General features: G+C 40.3%; 1 protein-coding gene and 1 non-coding gene across 2 annotated transcripts in view; one reads left to right on the plus strand and one right to left on the minus strand.

The window, feature by feature from the left end:
• The window catches only part of LOC122793690 (mitogen-activated protein kinase kinase kinase 10-like), a 1,334,525-nt gene that overhangs the window by 1,170,208 nt on the left and 145,796 nt on the right, over positions 1-18,521 (plus strand). Inside the window, exons 8-9 of the mRNA XM_044061910.1 lie at positions 1,822-1,969; positions 16,095-16,189. Coding sequence (XP_043917845.1) covers positions 1,822-1,969; positions 16,095-16,189 — 243 coding nt within the window. The remainder of the gene's footprint in view (positions 1-1,821; positions 1,970-16,094; positions 16,190-18,521) is intronic.
• On the minus strand, positions 14,297-14,368 carry TRNAA-UGC. The gene has a single exon. It is a non-coding gene; the product is annotated as a tRNA-Ala (tRNA).

Consider the following 18,521-nt stretch of genomic DNA (forward strand, 5'->3'; position numbering starts at 1 on the left):
ATTCTGGAGAGAGAGATATATCTCCCAATGACTGTCATTTCTGAGGAACAAGCTTCCATTTCACATGAGAGAGCCCCTCCCACACCCACTTCAGACACAGCCTAGATCAATGGATGAATAACCGCAAATTCACTCTTGGGGTAGTGCTCATGTCCCTCATGGGCAGAGGCAGTCAGTATTAATTACCATAGATTCTTACCTCTGCGAACTTCAGACACATAACCACTGATAATTGGGGCAACTTTGGAAAAATATGACTAGTCTTTTAAGGGCTCTAGGCAGTTAGCCTAGTAACTTTCTTTGAACCTATAAACCTACAAGGAATGAGCGTGATAGTTTTACCAGGATGTATTAGTGTAGTGATTAACATAAAATCTTAAATGATTAAAAAATTACATCATTTTTTATAAAATATTCCATTGTCACATACTTTAAGGAACTTGACGAAAGTGCACTTTGTAACTAATTGTATGTAAGTCTAGAGTTAGCCCCATAATCACTCACCTAGTACATCATACCTTGCTGAGTTGTATACCATTGCTTCCCTTTGGCCCATGCGCCCCTATTCTTCCACTGATTTTAGCTGTTGCTCTTCTTTCCTCCTGTTTTTTTTCTACCCCACTTCTCCCATCACAAGTTGACCTATAAAGATGTAAGTAATTTTCTGTGTATCCATATCACCCTAGATAATTGAAGCTGTCTAAAGCTGTTAACCTTTTTCAATGTTGTCCCTGGTGTATAATGCACCCCCACACACCACAGACCACAGGTATGAATACCTAAGGAATTAACTGCACACATTTACAAGTGTTCATGACTTAAAAAAAAATGTCCCAGGCCTGCGTAATTTTTGATGTTCTTAAGTTTATACTTTGATAGATGCATATGTTTATTATGTGTCCTTTAATTGGAAAATAACTTTTCAACCAGGCACAGTTTATGTAACCAAAGTTTGTACTAAATATTTTCAGTATTATCTTACTGTCTTTTTTTGTCATTTTATACTTGCGTAGTCTGTAGTAACAAAAAATAATTCTGCCACACACCTTTTAAATATTATGGTATTCTTAAATTGTAACATAATGAGCTTTTCTGGTTCTATATTACAAGATCGAAGCTTTATTTAATCGAATAAGTAAAGCTTGAACTTGTAATATCGAAACCGTAAATTGTCGAAAGGCCAATTTAACTCAGGGGGAAAACTTCCCTTGGCCGTTCTGTGGAGTATGCCCGTTTCTCCAATTTGGACGATCTCTGGGGAGGGGGCAAAGCCCCCCACTTGATTTCGGATGTAAAGGTTTTTTTTTTATTTGGCCAAGGGAAACACTTCCCTTGGTTGAATCGGCCGTTCGACAATTTTAGCTGACGATATTACAAGATCGATGTTTAGTTATTCGATTAATGTTGTAATGTAGATACACTATTCTCCACATGTCTTCACTGCAAATGGGCTTTGCCTAGTCAGAATTACCCAGTAAAATCAAATTCAAATAAATAAGTAAATAGCAAAATATAAAATAGCAAAATTTTTAGCCAAGGCCACATGACAACAAATTACAACACAGAATTTTTTTCTTGCAAGTATAAAACTATAGAACCGGTATTTTGGATTATTTTAGAAGTAGTTCAGTAGACGTCCTTTAGAACCTTGCACTCATATTTGCATGTAGTTAATGCTAATTTTTTTCTGTGACATTTTCATATAATTTAGCACTTAAGTTTCAGCTGTAGCATTGTAATGTAAAGGAAATATGCAGCTTTAAACATAACCATTGCAAATTTGTTACGAATGCTACTGACATCATTTTTTTTTTTTTGCAGTAATACCAGATGAGGGCTCCAAAAAATGGGAGAGAGGTTCTCCGTGGAGATGGGATCCAAAAGAATACAGAAATGGGGAACAAATAATTGGGCCATCTTGGGGGCCGAATATCCCAAAGCTCTGGGAAAATAATCCACAGGACTCATGGTAGGAACAATTTCTATCTCTGTCTCGTGTGTGTGTGTGTGTGTGTGTGTGTGTGTGTGTGTGTGTGTGTGTGTGTGTGTGTGTACGCACGTGTGCACATGCACGCTATAAATGATACCTTCATCTGTCAGAGTTCAGAACCTTCTGACTGATTGGGAGGATGTGTTAATAATGTTTTTTGTGGTTTGCCAAGTGCCTTGCATTTGTCTACCTGGGAGTGCTTGGTTTTAAAGAATCTTCATTTTGCAAACCCTAAAGGAAAGGCAGATTGGTCCTCCCTCTACATATAGCAGTTATTACATTACAGTTTTAGAAAAAGGCATTCTTTCTAGGTACCTGCTATACTGTGACTTACCACAATTCCTGAATCTGGAGAAAGCACGCTGTCTAGTTGCTGTGTAACACAGTGCTTGTCATAAAGATTAAGACATTTTTCACAATATATTTTCTTATTTGAATTCATGCTTTAATTTCAATTCCTAGACCACATTCTGATCCGAAGGTGTGATTCATCAAATTTTTGATGAAATTCTTAGAACAGAGAGATGACGCCCTGTATGACTTAGATGACCTAAGTTTGAATAGAAGTTTAAGCTCTTGATTGCACGTGCAGGAAGGATGTACATGCCGACACAGACACAAACATATACAAACACTCCTGGGGGAAAACTGGTACAGGTTCTCTAGCTACGCCCAGACTATAAGGTAGTACCAGCTGCCACCAACCACTGCTTATCAGCTACTATAAGGCCTTTCCCAAAGGGTGACCAGTTCTACTGTGTAATGTTATTGTTATTCAAATGGTAAGTGTGACCAAACTTGTAAGGCTGTTCGAGTGGCCTGTACAGTGTCCACAGATATATATGCAAGTACTTTAAGAGCTTAACTATCTCCAAACAAACCAGCCACAATTAAAAGGTTTAAATATATTTAATAAATAATAAAAGCACAAGACAATACTCAAAAACTCAACACTGACAACAGAGTTTAGAATCACAGGAAATATTTTAAAACAACATTCAAGACAGTCTCACATAAATACAGAAAACATGTTTTTCTGTTCTTTAGTAATTCTGACACCAAAGCTAGTTTCTCTCAGTATCTGTGCAGCTTTTAGAGGGCGTTGGAAGTGAGAACCCACGTGACTTTTTCCGTGAATGTAGCTGCATGTCTGCATCGCCATCTGTTTATCTTAGTAAATAAAAACTAATATAATTAAGGGTTTCTACTGAAGCAGTCATCTTAAGAAAGTGTGTATGTCATTGTAAGAAAGTATTCCTCAGCTTGGCACTTTGCCACTGCCCATGCCCCTTAACCCAACCATATAGTATGTTGATGTGAACCATTTTTGGGGAGTGGCTGTCATAAATGTGGCTGTGCAGATATTTTTTATACTAAGTGTGCTGAGCTGTATTGGAGGCCCTGTTTGGTAGACCCAGTTCAGAAACTCACCTCAGTGTTTTTGCAGTTATGAGGAGCCAATTTAAATCTTCACCATGACAGCACTTACTGAGCATGGCAACATTGCAAATATGCATGAAATGTGACAGTTTGTTTTGACAATGCTACTTAGCCTGGCACAACTAAGAAGTAATGCCTTTAATGGAAACTAGCAGGCAATGTTTTGTCTCAGACTCTCTGTCTCTCTCCTTTTTAATTTTTGTTAAATTTAAACTTCAGTATATGACTGCTTATGTACTCATAAATGTCTTAGATTAGAGAAGTAATCTTAATTCAAAATGTAGTTATAAAATTTTTAGGGTTACTGAACCTCAAGAAAACGAGATCCATTTTCCCATATCAAATTTAACTAATTCTGAATGTTTGGACACTGCTGTCATAATCAAATTAATACATAGATTCAAGCTTCTACTCAGATTTCTATGTTTTTTCAAGCTTGCAATAGAAATGTTAATATTCTGTGCTAGATGATACAGGTGAAGCTCTGTAATCATAAGCATTGTTCAAGAGGAGGAGGAGGAGAATTGAGGATCGAAGGAATGCAAGGACTGAACAATTTATGTAATGAAGGAATGAATGACAATTGTTAAAATAAATCGTATGTATACTAGACAATGGTAATATTGGAAACCGATATTGCATTTATATAGGCAACCTCATGTTGGAACTTAAAATATGATAATTTAGTAAATATGTTTGTGCTGTCCCACTAATGTTGAAGCAAGGAATTTTGCTGAGGCATTGCTGGGCCTGAATGAGTGCAGAGTTGACCAGAACGGTGTTAGAATAAATACCTGTAATACCTGTGGTTGCAACTTGGAACTGTTCAGCATGTGTTTGATTCCATCTGTTGTGTAGAAGATGGGGATTCATATGGGGTGAGCTCACTTCATGGAGTAGACTGGTGAAGTCTGACTCTGATCCAGATAACCTGAGATCAGGTGCTGGATGATCTGGTGAAGGAAATGGAACTGAGTGGCCAATGCCAGCATATCCATCTGGGAAGGAATGTCATGGTCTGGTCTTCTGCAAAGGTAACATATCAGAATAACGGATGGATGTTAGTCTTGCACAATTTTGGACTGGAGATGTGGGCTTGGTGCTATTAAGCCATTTACATTAGCTTTCAGGGGCAGTTGTGTAGAAGTAGACATGTCAGGGTGAAGGTCTAGTAGAATCTCACAGTGATGCATGTGTTTGCATTATCTGCCAGGGGTTGGTTTAACACTTATTGCAAAATCTCCTCCCACCACCAAACTTAGTAAAATATTGGTCCTGCAAGGTAGCTACCCAGGCTGAGCAAAATTAGTGTGGCTTTAAATGCGTAGAGACCCGATGTTTGAGGGAGGTAAAGAAAGACCCTCAGGACATAGAGGCTGGAACACCATAAAGTGAAGGACAAGGAGGAAAACAATGTGAAAACTATTTTTGGAAAGAGAAAACAAAATATCTTTCATGACTGCCTGGTTTATGGCTGTCCATGGACTGCTGCCACTCCTGACACTCAACTGGCTAAAGAACAAGTCTCCAAGAGGCTGACATATTTTAGGAAGAGGAGTTCCACCTATGGAGTGATGGATGCAAGTCAGCTGTGGTGTACCAGGGTAAGCAGTGTTTGAGTTAAGTTAAAAGGAAGTAAATACAACAGATCCTCGAATATTGGCTGTAAGCCATAGTCCTTTCTTACTTTTCTGTCTTTCATCCAGCATTTTCAAGCCACCAGGGGAAAGTAATTTGCTGAGAGTATGAATCCACCTAATCAAAGTTAATGCCCAAGTAGGCCAAGATATCACTATAGTGAAAAAGAAGTAATGCACAGTAATCATTTGAAATGTTGAGACCCTATAGAGCAAGTCCTAAAACATGGAGACTGAGTAGCCAAAAAAGTGGACTTGCATATACCAAGTGTGTGATAAACATTTCCTAGAATATTCCCTTTTCTCCAGGTAAGGTGATCTTGGCATTGGTAATATACAAGTACGGGGGGGGGGGGGTGAAGGGCTTGCCCCTTAATCGAGTGGAATGCAAAAGTTTATAGGAAAAGAACAATGAGATTTGCTGTTTTTCAGGATTTTGTTTTTCCCTGGCATGTTGGCATTTTGAGTGCTAGCATTTCTGTAGGGAGCTGTAAATGCCTGTTGACAGTAGGTTACTGGTCTGGCCTTTTTTTTGTTTTTGTTTCTATTGTGTTCATTTAATTTGGAATTTGATTCTATTCTCCAGCATATTCAATGCATTGCTTCATGCACCTTTCAGTAAACGTGGCACTGTTTTCATTCTCCAAAGTAAAACTAAAGGTAAGAGAAGTTGTGATGCCCCTGCATATTAGGAGGATGGCAAGTACACACACAGTAAAGTACAATTTCCCTTAGGAGCACACAGAGATCACAGTCACTCTGGGGCTGATTTCTCCCTCTCTCTCCAGATCTCCAATAAGACTTCCCACTGGCACAGCTGAAGTATTAAGATCTCAGCTGAGTGGTAAAGCCAAAACCTCCAGCACCCTCTCTGTCCAACCAGTGCTTTGTGTCCCTGCCCAGGTAGCTCACAGACACACACACACACTTTGAGATTTGATTGGTATACGAACACTCCTGGGGGAAGGCTGGCACAGGTTCTCTAGCTACGCACCCTTCTGCCCAGACTGTAAGGTAGTACCAGCTGCCACCAACCATTACTTATCAGCTACTAAAAGGCCCTTCCCAAAGGGTGACCAATTCTACTGTGTAAAGTTACTGTTATCCAAATGGTAAGTGTGACCAAACTTTTAAGGCTGTTCGAGTGCCCTGTACAGTGTCCACAAATACATATGCAAGTATTCTAAGAGATTAACTATCTCCAAACAAACCAGCCACAATTAAAAGGTTTAAATATATATAATAAATAATAAAAGCACTAGACAATACTCAAAAATTCAACACAGTGACAGAGTTTAGAATCACAGGAAATATTTTGAAACAGCATTGCAGTACAGTCTCACATAAATACAGAAAACATCTAAACTAATCTTACTAAGTTCCTGTCTTTCTCTAAGAGAAATACTATGATCTAAGTCTTACTTACAGAGCAAAGCAAATATACATAAGTACTGGTGAGATGGATGTATTCAGATCCAAGACGAGATAAAAAATGCACAGACTCCTTGTCTGAGATCGTGCTTAAATTACTATCAAACATTTCTGCCGGATTATCTCAGATTACATCATTCTTGTCACTTTTGCCTTTAGTTCCCAGGCTAAAAGAAACTTTAAAATGAATACCTCTGTGTCAAAATACTTATCCCTAAGAAGTTGCCTGGAACTGGAAGTCGTAAAACTAGGTGAATACTTTTACCCTTGAAACCTGTAATTATTTCTGTTTCCAGACAATATAATTAATTTCTTGCTGCATATATTCTGTCTCTTTGCTGTGTAAAACACAGTTGTAAAACTTTTTTACTTGCCAACTTATTTTGTTAGAGTTTTGCAAGTTAACTCTGTATGTTTCAACGTCTACTAGGAAAAACATTTGCATAGGCATATAGTCTATATACATTTCTGCTGTTCTCCAGCAGGGTGCACTGTTACATTTTTAAAGCTCAGCACATAACATACAGTATGTGAGAGTGTTCAATCTCGCCTTTGTTCTTACACATGGGTTCGGAGCCGATCCTCGGCTCCGTGTCGGCCGCTTGCAAGCTCTGCATCGAGAAGAAGCTCGAGATCACCTAATACCCACAATCCCCCTCTGCCTTTACCTCAGATCTAGTTTGCCGCTGCAGCGTTATCACTGGTCGAGCACCTGAGATAAGATTTAGAATTTTATTCTTGTATTTTCTCTTGGTACTTTAGTATTATAAAGCTATTTAGTGATAATTTGTGTGTGTGTGGTAAGGTTAAGGGAATCTCGGTACCGTTAAGTGGTTGTAAAACTTAGTTAGAGTTCTCTTCGGGCCTACCACCCCTTATTGGATTTGACAACCGGATTGACTTTCACTACTGGATTTGACAATTTTACGGACTTGACTTTTTACTGGATTTGACTTTTTCTACTTATAGTGACATGTCTGAAAAGGCCAAATCGGGGTTCAGTTGCCAATGTGGGCAAAAATGTCAGTAACTGACAATCATAGTTCCTCGTCTACTGTCTTGGCCCTCTCCATCTGCAAGAGGACTGCTCTATTTGTCATTCTTTCAGTGGGAGGGTCATGACAGATAGGCGCAGGAAACTAATGGATAGGGGTTTGTTAAAACCTTCCTTTCAGGAGGCTCTGGATGCTTCTGACCAGGCATCCAAGTCCTCGCGATCGACGAAGCCCAAGTCATCGGCTCGAGCTCTTCGACTAAAGTTAGATCACCCGTTCCACACACTTCGCGGGCGAGTGTTCAACTCTTGTCAGTTTCGAGCCTCGAGTCTTGGAACCGTGATGGAGCTCCTCCCTCGATACTGTTGAGGTCGACTTCCGCTCGGGTTCCTTCGACCCGTTCTTCTAAGCTCTCCGATATCGATGTGGACCGTGTGGTGCAGAAATTATTGGAACATTCGGCCCTATCCAAACTTATCTCGGTTTCCACCCAATTGGTGTCGAAACTTGAAGGCCTTCCATTATCTCCTTCCCTTCCTCCTCCGAGACCTGTCCAGTCTTTGGAGCCGGAAGAGGTTGATCTACTGATTGTGGAGCCCTCGGTGCCAGAACCGTCCTTTTCTCGGTCTGCTCCTTTCACCTCGACTCCGTCGGATCCGACGATCCGTCCTTGGTTCGGGGCGAGAGTCGAACCGGCGTTCGGTTCCGACTCTTCCTCGGGCCTCGGCGGATCGATTCGGCCCGCCTCGGACTCGATGCCTTCGTGCCTGTCTGATTCTTCCCATTTCTTCGGAACCGGGATATTCCTCGACTCGGGACCCGGGGGCCTTCGATCTCATGAGGAAGGTGTTGTCTACCCAGACAACCACATAAAGGACCGTTATCTTCCTCTGCACCAATGGCCACATCCAAGCGTCGAGCACCGGTGTCTCAGCCACCCCTGGAGGGTGCCCCCTCTTCCTTGGAGGCTTCTTCGGATGCTCCCCCCGAAGAGGTCCCTAGGAAAAGATTGTGTAAGAGGAGACACTTAGATTCTCCACAAGAATCTTTGACATCCGATACTGACTTGGATGAGTCAGAAGGGTCCCCAAAGTCACCTTCAGAAGATGTCTCCTTTTCTGACATCTTGGAGATCCTGAAGCAGAGAGGTGATTGGCAGTCCCTCCCCCCTTCTGAGGATGAGTCAGTCTTGCTGAAGGCATTTGGTGCTCGCCCTTCCTCCTCCTGGGTCACTCCGCCCTTGATGAGTTAATGGAGTTGATTGCTCGAGAAGGCAGAGAGGGCTACCTAATGCAGTGGAACCGGTCCCTAGGAAGCCTAATAAGTACATCACTGCACCCCAAGACAAGGCTTACCTCACAAAGGAGTTCCAGTGGGCGCCATGGTGGTGGCAGCGCCACTTAAAAGGAGATGTCGGAATCTTCCTCATCTGTCCATCCGCCTAACAGAGATTCTAGGACTATGGACAGATGCGGGGAAGTCATTTTTAGTTCAGCGGCTTTTCTATCGATCCTGACTATTTTGACCCATTTTTTACTCAGAGGGATCTAGTCAAAGAGTTGGGAGATAACTCAGGGTACTACAGATACTGCGGGAGGTCTCTCAGAAAGTTACAGCACATCTAAATACCCTTACATCCATTGTTAACTCATCCATGAGGCTGATATCATACGCGCCGAGGGATCGAGTAAGTAGCACACTTCAGCGATTGCTCTTCGTAGGCAATCCTGGATGCGCTTATGTTCATTTGGAAGCCTTCAAGTCTTCCTTTACTAGCGCCCCATTTGATGGTGCCACTTTTGGCCCTAAAGTAAAGGAAGACATTACCGGGTGAACAGGAGGGAAAGACTCTGTCTGCTGTCGGAGTCCGTTTTCCACCCTTCCAGACCGTACCCCAAAGGGCAACGTGGTGGGAAAATGTGGTTTAAACCCCAAGGATCTTTCCCAGGCACACAGGGTGATGCCCTCTAGAGGCAGAGGAGGGGCAGAGGTGGAAGACACCGCCTGGCGGCAGAGGGGTCCGCAAAAACCAAGGTGACAGGGATACCCCCTGGAAAACCTTTCCAGCACTCCTGAGAGGAGGCCCGACTGTCCTGCTCTGGAGGCAGTTGGGGTCGCAGCTTTATACCCTCAGGCCTGGCAAAACTTTACTACAGACAACTGGGTAAAAAGCGTTGTTACCAGAGGTTACAAAATACCATTCCTATCCACCCCCATTCCAAGGAAAACTCCCAGATGTACCGCCCCATCTGCGAGACCCAGCAGCTATAGAAATTTCAAAGCTGCTAGAAAAAAAGAGTCATCCAACCAGTCCCAGCGGACCAAATAGGATTCGGGACTTACTCTAGGTTCTTTTAGTTCCAAAGAAGACAGGGGACTGGGGGGCCATTCTGGGCCTAAGCCACCTCAACACCTTTTTCAAGAAGGAAAAGTTCGAATGGTCACGCTCAATCGATCCTTCCATTCCTACAGAAGGGCGACTGGATGTGCTCAGTAGATCTGAAGGGCGCATACTACCCCATCAAAATGGCCAGGGCATCCAGGGATCATCTGCGCTTGGCTGCTGGGAGTCACTCACCTTCCAGTTAGAGCCTTTGGTCTGACCTCAGCCCCAGGGTTTTCACCAAATGCATGGCAGTGGTAGCGTCTCCTCTGAGACGCCTAGGATTCCAGGTGTTTCCGTATCTGGACGACTGGCTCCTGTCTGCCACCACCCGGCGTCCACTGATACAGGCCAGGGATTACACCCTACAACTTTGTATTCACCTCGGAATTTCCGTAAATTTCAAAAATCTTACTACAGCCATCACAGCATATCTTATTCATAGGAGGAATTAGATCATCATTTAATTCTAAGGCTTCCTCCAGAAAGGATAGTCACTTCAAAACAACATTTCTCTCCTTCTGTCGTCCAAAAAATCCCCGGCAAAGCTGGTTCTAAAGGTCTTGGGTCTCATGGCAGCTTCTCTCATTGCGATACCATTGCGAAGACTGCACATGAGAGTTCTACCATGGCTACTGTTTGCACAATGGTCGCTCAACAGCCACCTCCTGACACACGAAATTCTGATTACAAACACATGCAAATCACACCTGACTTGGTGGCTTCAGACTTGCAACCTTTCCAGCGGAAGACCATTTGTGCTACCCACACCGTCAGCGCGCGATAACGGGCGGGCGCTTCCTGATAGGGTGGGGGGCATCTTTCAGGGACAGACAGTCCAAGGCGAATGGACCAATCTGGAGTACAATCTGCACATCAATGTTCTGGAGTTGAGGGCAGTGTTTTTAGCGTTGCAACACTTTGCTCCCCTTCTTCCTCTAGGGACTATTGCAGTTCGGACAGACAACATGTCTGTAGTCTGGTACATAAACAAGCAAGGGGGAACCAGGTCTTATCAACTATGCAGAGAGGCCATGAGAATTTGGCAATGGGCGGAGTCCACGGGTGCTTTCGATCGCAACGCGCATCCGGGGTCATCAACGCCATAGCCGACAGGCTGAGCAGAGCAATACTGTTGCCTCACGAGTGGTCCCTCAAACAGTCAATTGCGAACACGATATTTCACAAGTGGGGCCAGCCTTCCTGCGATCTGTTTGCGTCTCCAATGAACGCCAAATGCAGGAGCTACTTTGCCCTATTACCCCCCAGGGAAGTCCCCAGGGGCGCTGGCACGTGCGATTACCCGGCTGGCTGGTGCCTGATTGGCCCCGGTCTCCTGTATGCTTCTCCTCCATTTCGCCTGATTGCAAAGTTTCTGCAGAAAGCCAACAACCTTCAGAGACGATAATCCTCATTGCCCCATTCTGGCCTCGTCAAATTTGGTTCCCTTTCTATTGCATCACGCCACTGGGGACCTTGGATGCTGGACCCAGAGCCAGATCTACTGACTCACTCGTCAGGAGTTCCTCACCCATCTCTCGAATCACTCCATCTAGCAGCTTGGCTGCTCCGCTTCCCTTTCTGCCAGGTCTGATTCCTTACACGGTTCAGAATATATTAGTGGCTTCTCATAAAGCTTCCACTACAAAACCTACACCAGTAAAACGAAGCGTTTAGTCTTCTAGGCTAATTCACATCATTTGACCTGACCCATTATAGCTCCGTTGAACAAGATCTTGGAGTTTTGACAGAATTGTTCCATGAAGGAGCTTCTCTGCTACTTTAAGAGTGCAATTGGCTGCCATTTCTAACTTTCATGTGGAAGAATGTAATGCGCCTATTATGGCTCACAGACTTTGTAAAGCTTTTTAAAGGATCTTTTCATATCAGACCACCAGTTAGAATTTCCTACATCACCTTGGAATCTGAACCTCTTACTTTCTAAATTGATGTTGCCCTTGAGCCAGCCTCAGTTTGCCCATTGAAATTTTTATCGTGGAAAACTCTATTCCTGGTGGCCATTACATCCGCTTAGGCGGGTGTCTGTGCTTCAGGCTCTTTCTATTAAACACCCTTATTTAATTTTCCACTCTGACAGAGTATCCTTCGCACTAAAATCCATCCTTTCTCCCCAAAGTTTGCTCTACTAATAATATTAATCAGTCCATTGAATTACCCACCTTTTTCAAAAATCACTCTAATAAGTTAGAGTATATGTTGCACAAATTGGATGTCCATAGACAACTCAGGTTTTATTTGGATAGAACAAAAGATCACAGGAAATCTGATCAACTGTTTGTAGCCTTTGCTGACAGCAGGAAGGGTGTAGCAGTTCTGAAACAAACTCTTTCAAATGGCTAACTGATTGTATCACACACGTTTATGAGGCTTCTAATCAAACCTTATCGGTCAAACCTAAAGGACATTCTACGAGATCAGTGTCTACATCCTTAGCTCACGCAGCTCCTACCACATTAGACACGATTTCAGCGGCTGCTGCTCTGGGCTAAAACCAAATACATTTATCTCTCATTACAAAGTGGATAGGGTTTTCTGGATAGGGCAACCTTTGGTTCCACTGTGCTCAAGAACGTTCTCCCGTGAGTTCCTCAGGATCATGGAGCTAGGGGCGCTAATTGTGTGTACAGGCGAGATTGAACACTCAACACTCTAGTATATTACCATTATAATACCACTTCATAACGAGTGTTCATCTACTTTATTCCTATAGGAAGAGCGTTCAATTTGGTGCCTGGTCTGGAGTATTCTCCTTCTGCAGTTGCAATAGTTGTATTGTATGATACACTTGTGTATATATATATATATATATATATGTATATATATATGTATATATGTATATAGATGATCCTATGATTATGTAATTTTGGTATGTGTGTGCTCTCTATGGCTGGTTTGCTTGCAAACTAGATCTGAGGTAAAGGCAGAGGGGGATTGTGGGTATTAGGTGATCTCGAGCTTCTTCTCGATGCAGAGCTTGCAAGCGGCCGACACAGAGCCGAGGATGACGACCAAACCCCATAAGAACAAAGGCGAGATGAACACTCCACATGGAAAGTTATGGTAAGGACATAACTTCTATTTACTTACATTTGTAAGACAAGCCCATGGATCATATTAATATTTACAATGACAGAATTATTTACAAAGTTTTAGCTAGCTGGCTGGCAGCTTCACAGAAATATTAGTTGGCCAGAAATGGCAAAAGTTTTTAAATATGACTATCTTGTTTTACATGGAGGTGCAGCTGAACCAGTGGCTAATTCAATAAAATAGGAAAAATAGGTATAGAGGGTTCTAAGATTAAAGAGAATCATTGTTAAAATATTACCATTTGTAAATGATGTATTTTTTAACACCTTTATTAAGTTCAGATATATTGAGTAGTGGCATACAAGTTAGTGTCAGAAAAGAAAACAAGCTATTATTTAGTTAATTTTATCAGGATGGACAAGCGGTTACTTACCTCACATGAAACATCAGTCTTCCGGATGACGGTCTTCTGAAGGTGTCGGTCTTGTTGTATTGGGCAACTGGGTGTCAGGTAAGTGAGTGGTCAGTCTGCTGAAGTAGACCCATATGTGTGTGTGGGAGTATGTATGTGTATATATATATATATATATATATATATAAACGTTTAAACCATGAATCTTCACATCATCGATACCTGGAAATGTATAATTCAAACTAATTATCCAAAATTGACAGATATGAATATGAGGCTTATTGTGGATCCTGCTAGGAAAATTACTTCATCACTTTCTAGAAAATTTGCATGTAGTAATTTGTACATCATGTATCCTGTAACCCACATAAAATGTGTTGCTGAATATACAATAAAGCTATTAAAGCAGTTTGGCGACATATTTTTACAACTGTATAGTGGCATCACAGTATTGGGAAAGCTTTTAAATTTTTGCTCAGGCATGATACATTTCTGTTGACAAAGGATTTGGCATTGTTAATGCTCCTTTTCCTGTATGTATTATGAGAGCTTAGCTATCAGTACTTTGGTGTGTGTTAGCTGTGGCCTGGAAGACCATTACTTGAAATTTGAGGAAACCTTTTGTTACCTCTTTCACTGACTTGCTAAGTGCTGCCACTATATGTTTGAAAGAGAATCTGATAATGTTATATTAAGAATTAAAGAACTTGACAACATATTTGACCAAACTTGGCGGTAATGATAATATGTTAATATAACTGTGATTATTTATTTTATTTATGTATGTACATTTGATAACCAGTGAATGTCTAACTGGGCCAGAAGCCCGTTTTCAGCAGAGACCTAGGCAGAAAAGCTCCAAGGAATATTACATAATTATACATTTGTACGTATGACAGTTACAATAGGAGTTCAAACACATGTTCTTGGCATTGTATCTAAAAGCATATAATGATATGGAGATGTAGGGGATTGAACCCAGGACCTCATACATGCAAAACATGTGCTCTACCACTGAGCTACATCCCCTTGCTTATTATTAAATTGTTGCACACTATCCTCCATCTTCATAATTTCAGAGCTGCTATTCATTCATGCATTACTTTTAATGGTTAACTGTCCTTCAACCATTTATTCAAAATATGATATCAAAACAATTAATTTCATGATTTATTCAGTTATTTTCCTGTGTTGATGCTATGTATGTTGTATCATTTCATGTGTAATCTTTTGCATTCGTATATCTTATTTGTTCAGTGTCAGTTCATTTGATTTCATGTATTGCTTTCATAAAACAGTTATCCACACCTCAATGGAACTCTAGAAGACAGGAAACAGTAGATGGGCTTAACACAGTTTTAATGCAGTAAGAAAGCACAACACATAAACGATGCTCCTTGAAAATACATTTTCGTCCTCAGCTATGAAGTTGAGGACGAAAATATATTTTCAAGGAGTATTGTTTATGTGTTGTGCTTTCTTACTGCATTAAAACTGTGTTAAGCCCATCTACTGTTTCCTGTCTTCTGGAGTTCCATTGAGGTGTGGATAACTGTTCTCTAAGCTACAATTGCACCTTTTTCTCCTTCATTGTGGTTATTTTATGTATCGCTTTCATATTTCACATTTGTTTTGCTGTACATATATTTTTTCATATTGTCTTACTAACTTAATTGTATTTTTGTTATTGCCTCTAGGCCTCTGAAATTACTGACCAGCTCATCCCCCTTTTAACAAACTTAAAAGCTTCTATGGTTTTTAAGCATGTAGCTGTCAGTGTTCATTGACTAATGTAAGAAATGAAAAAAAATAATCATTTGAATACTTTACATCACGTAATTATAAATATATTTTTATTCTGTTATTTATAGTTGCAGTAAAATATATGGATGTATGTGTGGTAACATGAGATAATGTAATAGTCAAGTAAAGATAACTGAATGTGCTTATAAAAAAACTGTTGATCTCAGTGGTTTAACGTAACAAGTAGTTAATCAAAAAAATATACACGTACATGTATATGTGCATGTATATATAAGGACTACCTACTATGTTAATAAGTTTCAATTTCTTTTCGCATGCTATCTTCTCTGAATTAACCAGTGTCCAGCTGTTGTACAGAAATTTATGTATCGCCTAAATTAAATCTCTTGCAGTTAATTTGTAGGTAGAAAATATGTTTGTTGCGATAGTGTGGTTTCACCCATGGTTCCTTCTGTATCCTTATATTTTGACTTTTTCCTCTAACTTTGTGTTTTGAGTAAGACAGTTGACCATTGTCCTTTGGTTTTCTGATAACTTTCTTTGCCTCTTTATATAGTTTAAGGTGCAATAATCTAGGTTATTCCTGTTCATGTGCCTTTGCAGTGATGATGTTTAAGCATCACATGCCTCTTCTGGGCATCAGTTTGAGAACCTGAGACACTCCTTAACTTTATTAATTTTGTTTATGCAAGAACGAATCACATAGGTTGTTGTGATGACAAGAGAATCGCATTATAGCTAATATTCTGCAATGATTCCTTCAGCAGCCTGTGTAAGTAGTACCACAGAGGTATTTTCCAGCAAACACATGGTTCCATTTTAGCTGTCATGAAACACAGCTGTTGAAGGTGAATTAGAGAATTTGCTGGGGGCATACATTGTTCAAAATTGCATGTTTCTTTATGTGAGAGTTGTTTATCATCCAAAGTTTGTAATGGACTAAGATGTTAGCGGTTAGTGTTACTGTGCACCCACTATTTTTTTCTTTCAGTAAGCCAAGACTTCTGCAGGATGACACTGTGTGGCATATGGAAACTGAAGGCCCAGGGTGTACAGTGCATGCACCACCATCTGGTGTGGCGAATGGTAAGTAGTACACACCAGCACCTCATGGTAAATGGGAAGTGATGTAACCAGCACGTGTTGTGAAGAACTGTAGGGAAGGGTGCATCAACATCCATACTTAATGTTAAGTAGCACACATAGGCATCTGCTGTGTTTAGTTGGAGGCACCAACATCTGCTAAAAATGAACATTCGTTGAATGCATTAGGCATCAGTGTTATAACCACAAATGTGTTTTTATTTTCTTTTAAAATAGTTGCACTGCAGTTTGATCATTTAGGTAGATTTGCAGGCCTAAACAAAAAAAAAAATATTTGTTGTAAAACAAAATATCTAAGTTGTAGATATCCATGCTTTTGTGTTGGGTTGTCACAAGTTCAAGATTGTGATCACCACCAGTTATATTAAGGTAAAAATAGTAGTGATTAGACTTCTTGAACCCCAGTACCCAGTCCATATTATCATGTAGTCAGTGTCCAGGTATTTATCCCAGCTTATCTAGGAACTTCTACCCTCCTCTCTGTCCTCAGTGGAGGTAGGAGTTACTTTCCAGATCTAACTCCAGAACATTTATTGTTGGCTGCCTCCTCCTCCTTCCAGTGTGTAAGAGAAGTATTTGGTAAACATATGCAGATGTATTTATATTTTATGTGCTATCTTTTTAGCCAAAGCTCTGATAGGGGTCGCAGAGTTTAGTATTGTACTGTTCACCACCTCAGTTAATGCAAGTTTCTGTTGGCCAGTCTTGTGCATTTTTCTGGTTTCTTTTCTTTTTCAAATGAGTAGGATATTACAGCATATGTATTTCATCTGCTTGAATAACTTATGTTTACATCAGACAGAATGGTCATTTTCATTTGTGAAGTCTACCTTTTATCTTAAGTTAAGGTTTATCTATGTCTCCTCAGGCATCAGTTTATGATTGGAATAGTCAAGCAAAAATGCATTAGATTCATCAGTTCTAGGCTTAAGCTAAAGGAAGGTATGGATGCAAGTAAATAATGAAGCAATTGTAGAGCCCTCAAACTGATGACATTGGAAGAAAGAAATCAAGGGTCACTTGAAGGGTAACTTAGTCAGGAGAAAGACCAGTGGCTGGGATGACTGGACATGCATAATACAGATATTTTCCCCAGGCAAAAGGAAGACTTGTTTTTTTAAAACATGATCAACTTGCAAAAATAAATCCGTTAAAGTAAAAAAAGAAAAAATACCCTTATGAGCTAAAAACAAGTGTTTTGTGTAAATGTGTAGGCTTGAAAAATAAGACAGAATGAGAAATGACATGACTAGTACTAAAAATAAGACAAAATGAGGAATGACATGACTAGTACCAAGTTTCTTGCATATGCAATATTATTAGCTTTTTTCCTTTAGCAAATGGTCATTAGGATTTAAGATGTCTGCAGCTGAATGTAGTTGTACATTCTGTTCTGTTTCCATGGAGATGAGTTGTCTCTAGGTGCAAGCAATTATTCTGGAGAGTTCTGAGCATAGTTTGTTCAGAGAAATGCAAAATGTATAGGTACAAGAGCAAGCAGCTCAGTAAAAATAAAGTCTGAAATTGTTGGAAGTGATAGATTCCCTAACAACCTTAATTCTTCAGTGCATTTATAGAATAGTGTATAATTTAGTTTTATTTAAAGATAGCCACTGCACTTTTTCTTAAGGCTAAAGTTAGTTTTCTGAAAGCATACAAGCTGTTTCTCACATCTGGGAGAGGAATAGATATATGAACAGACAGCAATCAGTGTAAGTGACAGCACAGGCTGTAATATGCACTTAAGCATGGCTAACTTTAATTTTAGGTGAGATAACGCCTATGGGTTCAGTTGTTTATCTGGGGCAGTTTTTCTCATCAGGAGAGATACATTTCATTTTTTGAAGATGTACATAGTTTTGCTTGTTTATTCTAAGTTAATAGGCTATGTGGGTGTTTTGAAAATATATTTAGTTTTTGGTTGAGGATTTTCATTAAAACAGAAAAGTCTTGAAAATGTGACATGGATTCAAATGGAGATGACAAGAACCAACTGTATTAAAGATTACCTGCCAAGCACTAGTGGGTGCATGTAACACAACAGCTTTTTTGATTGTGTGTTTTCAACTTTTATATATAGTAGGTGGAAACAATAACTTCTAATCATAATGGTTAGGCTATCCGTATTATTTTGAAATGTATATGGTCTTGCAGGTATAGACATAAAGGTAATAGTATTGAATTATGTTAAGAAATGCAGAGTACAAATAGTGCCTCAGGAGACTCATTTAGTAAGAAGTGAGCATGTGAATTTGATAAAGGAAGGATTTCAGGAATGTATAGACAAATCAGGTATGAAGTTATACCTTCCAAA

This window comes from Protopterus annectens, chromosome 2.part0, assembly GCF_019279795.1.
Source record: "Protopterus annectens isolate FY-2018-M chromosome 2.part0, PAN1.0, whole genome shotgun sequence".
Classification (NCBI taxonomy): Eukaryota; Metazoa; Chordata; order Ceratodontiformes; family Protopteridae; genus Protopterus; species Protopterus annectens.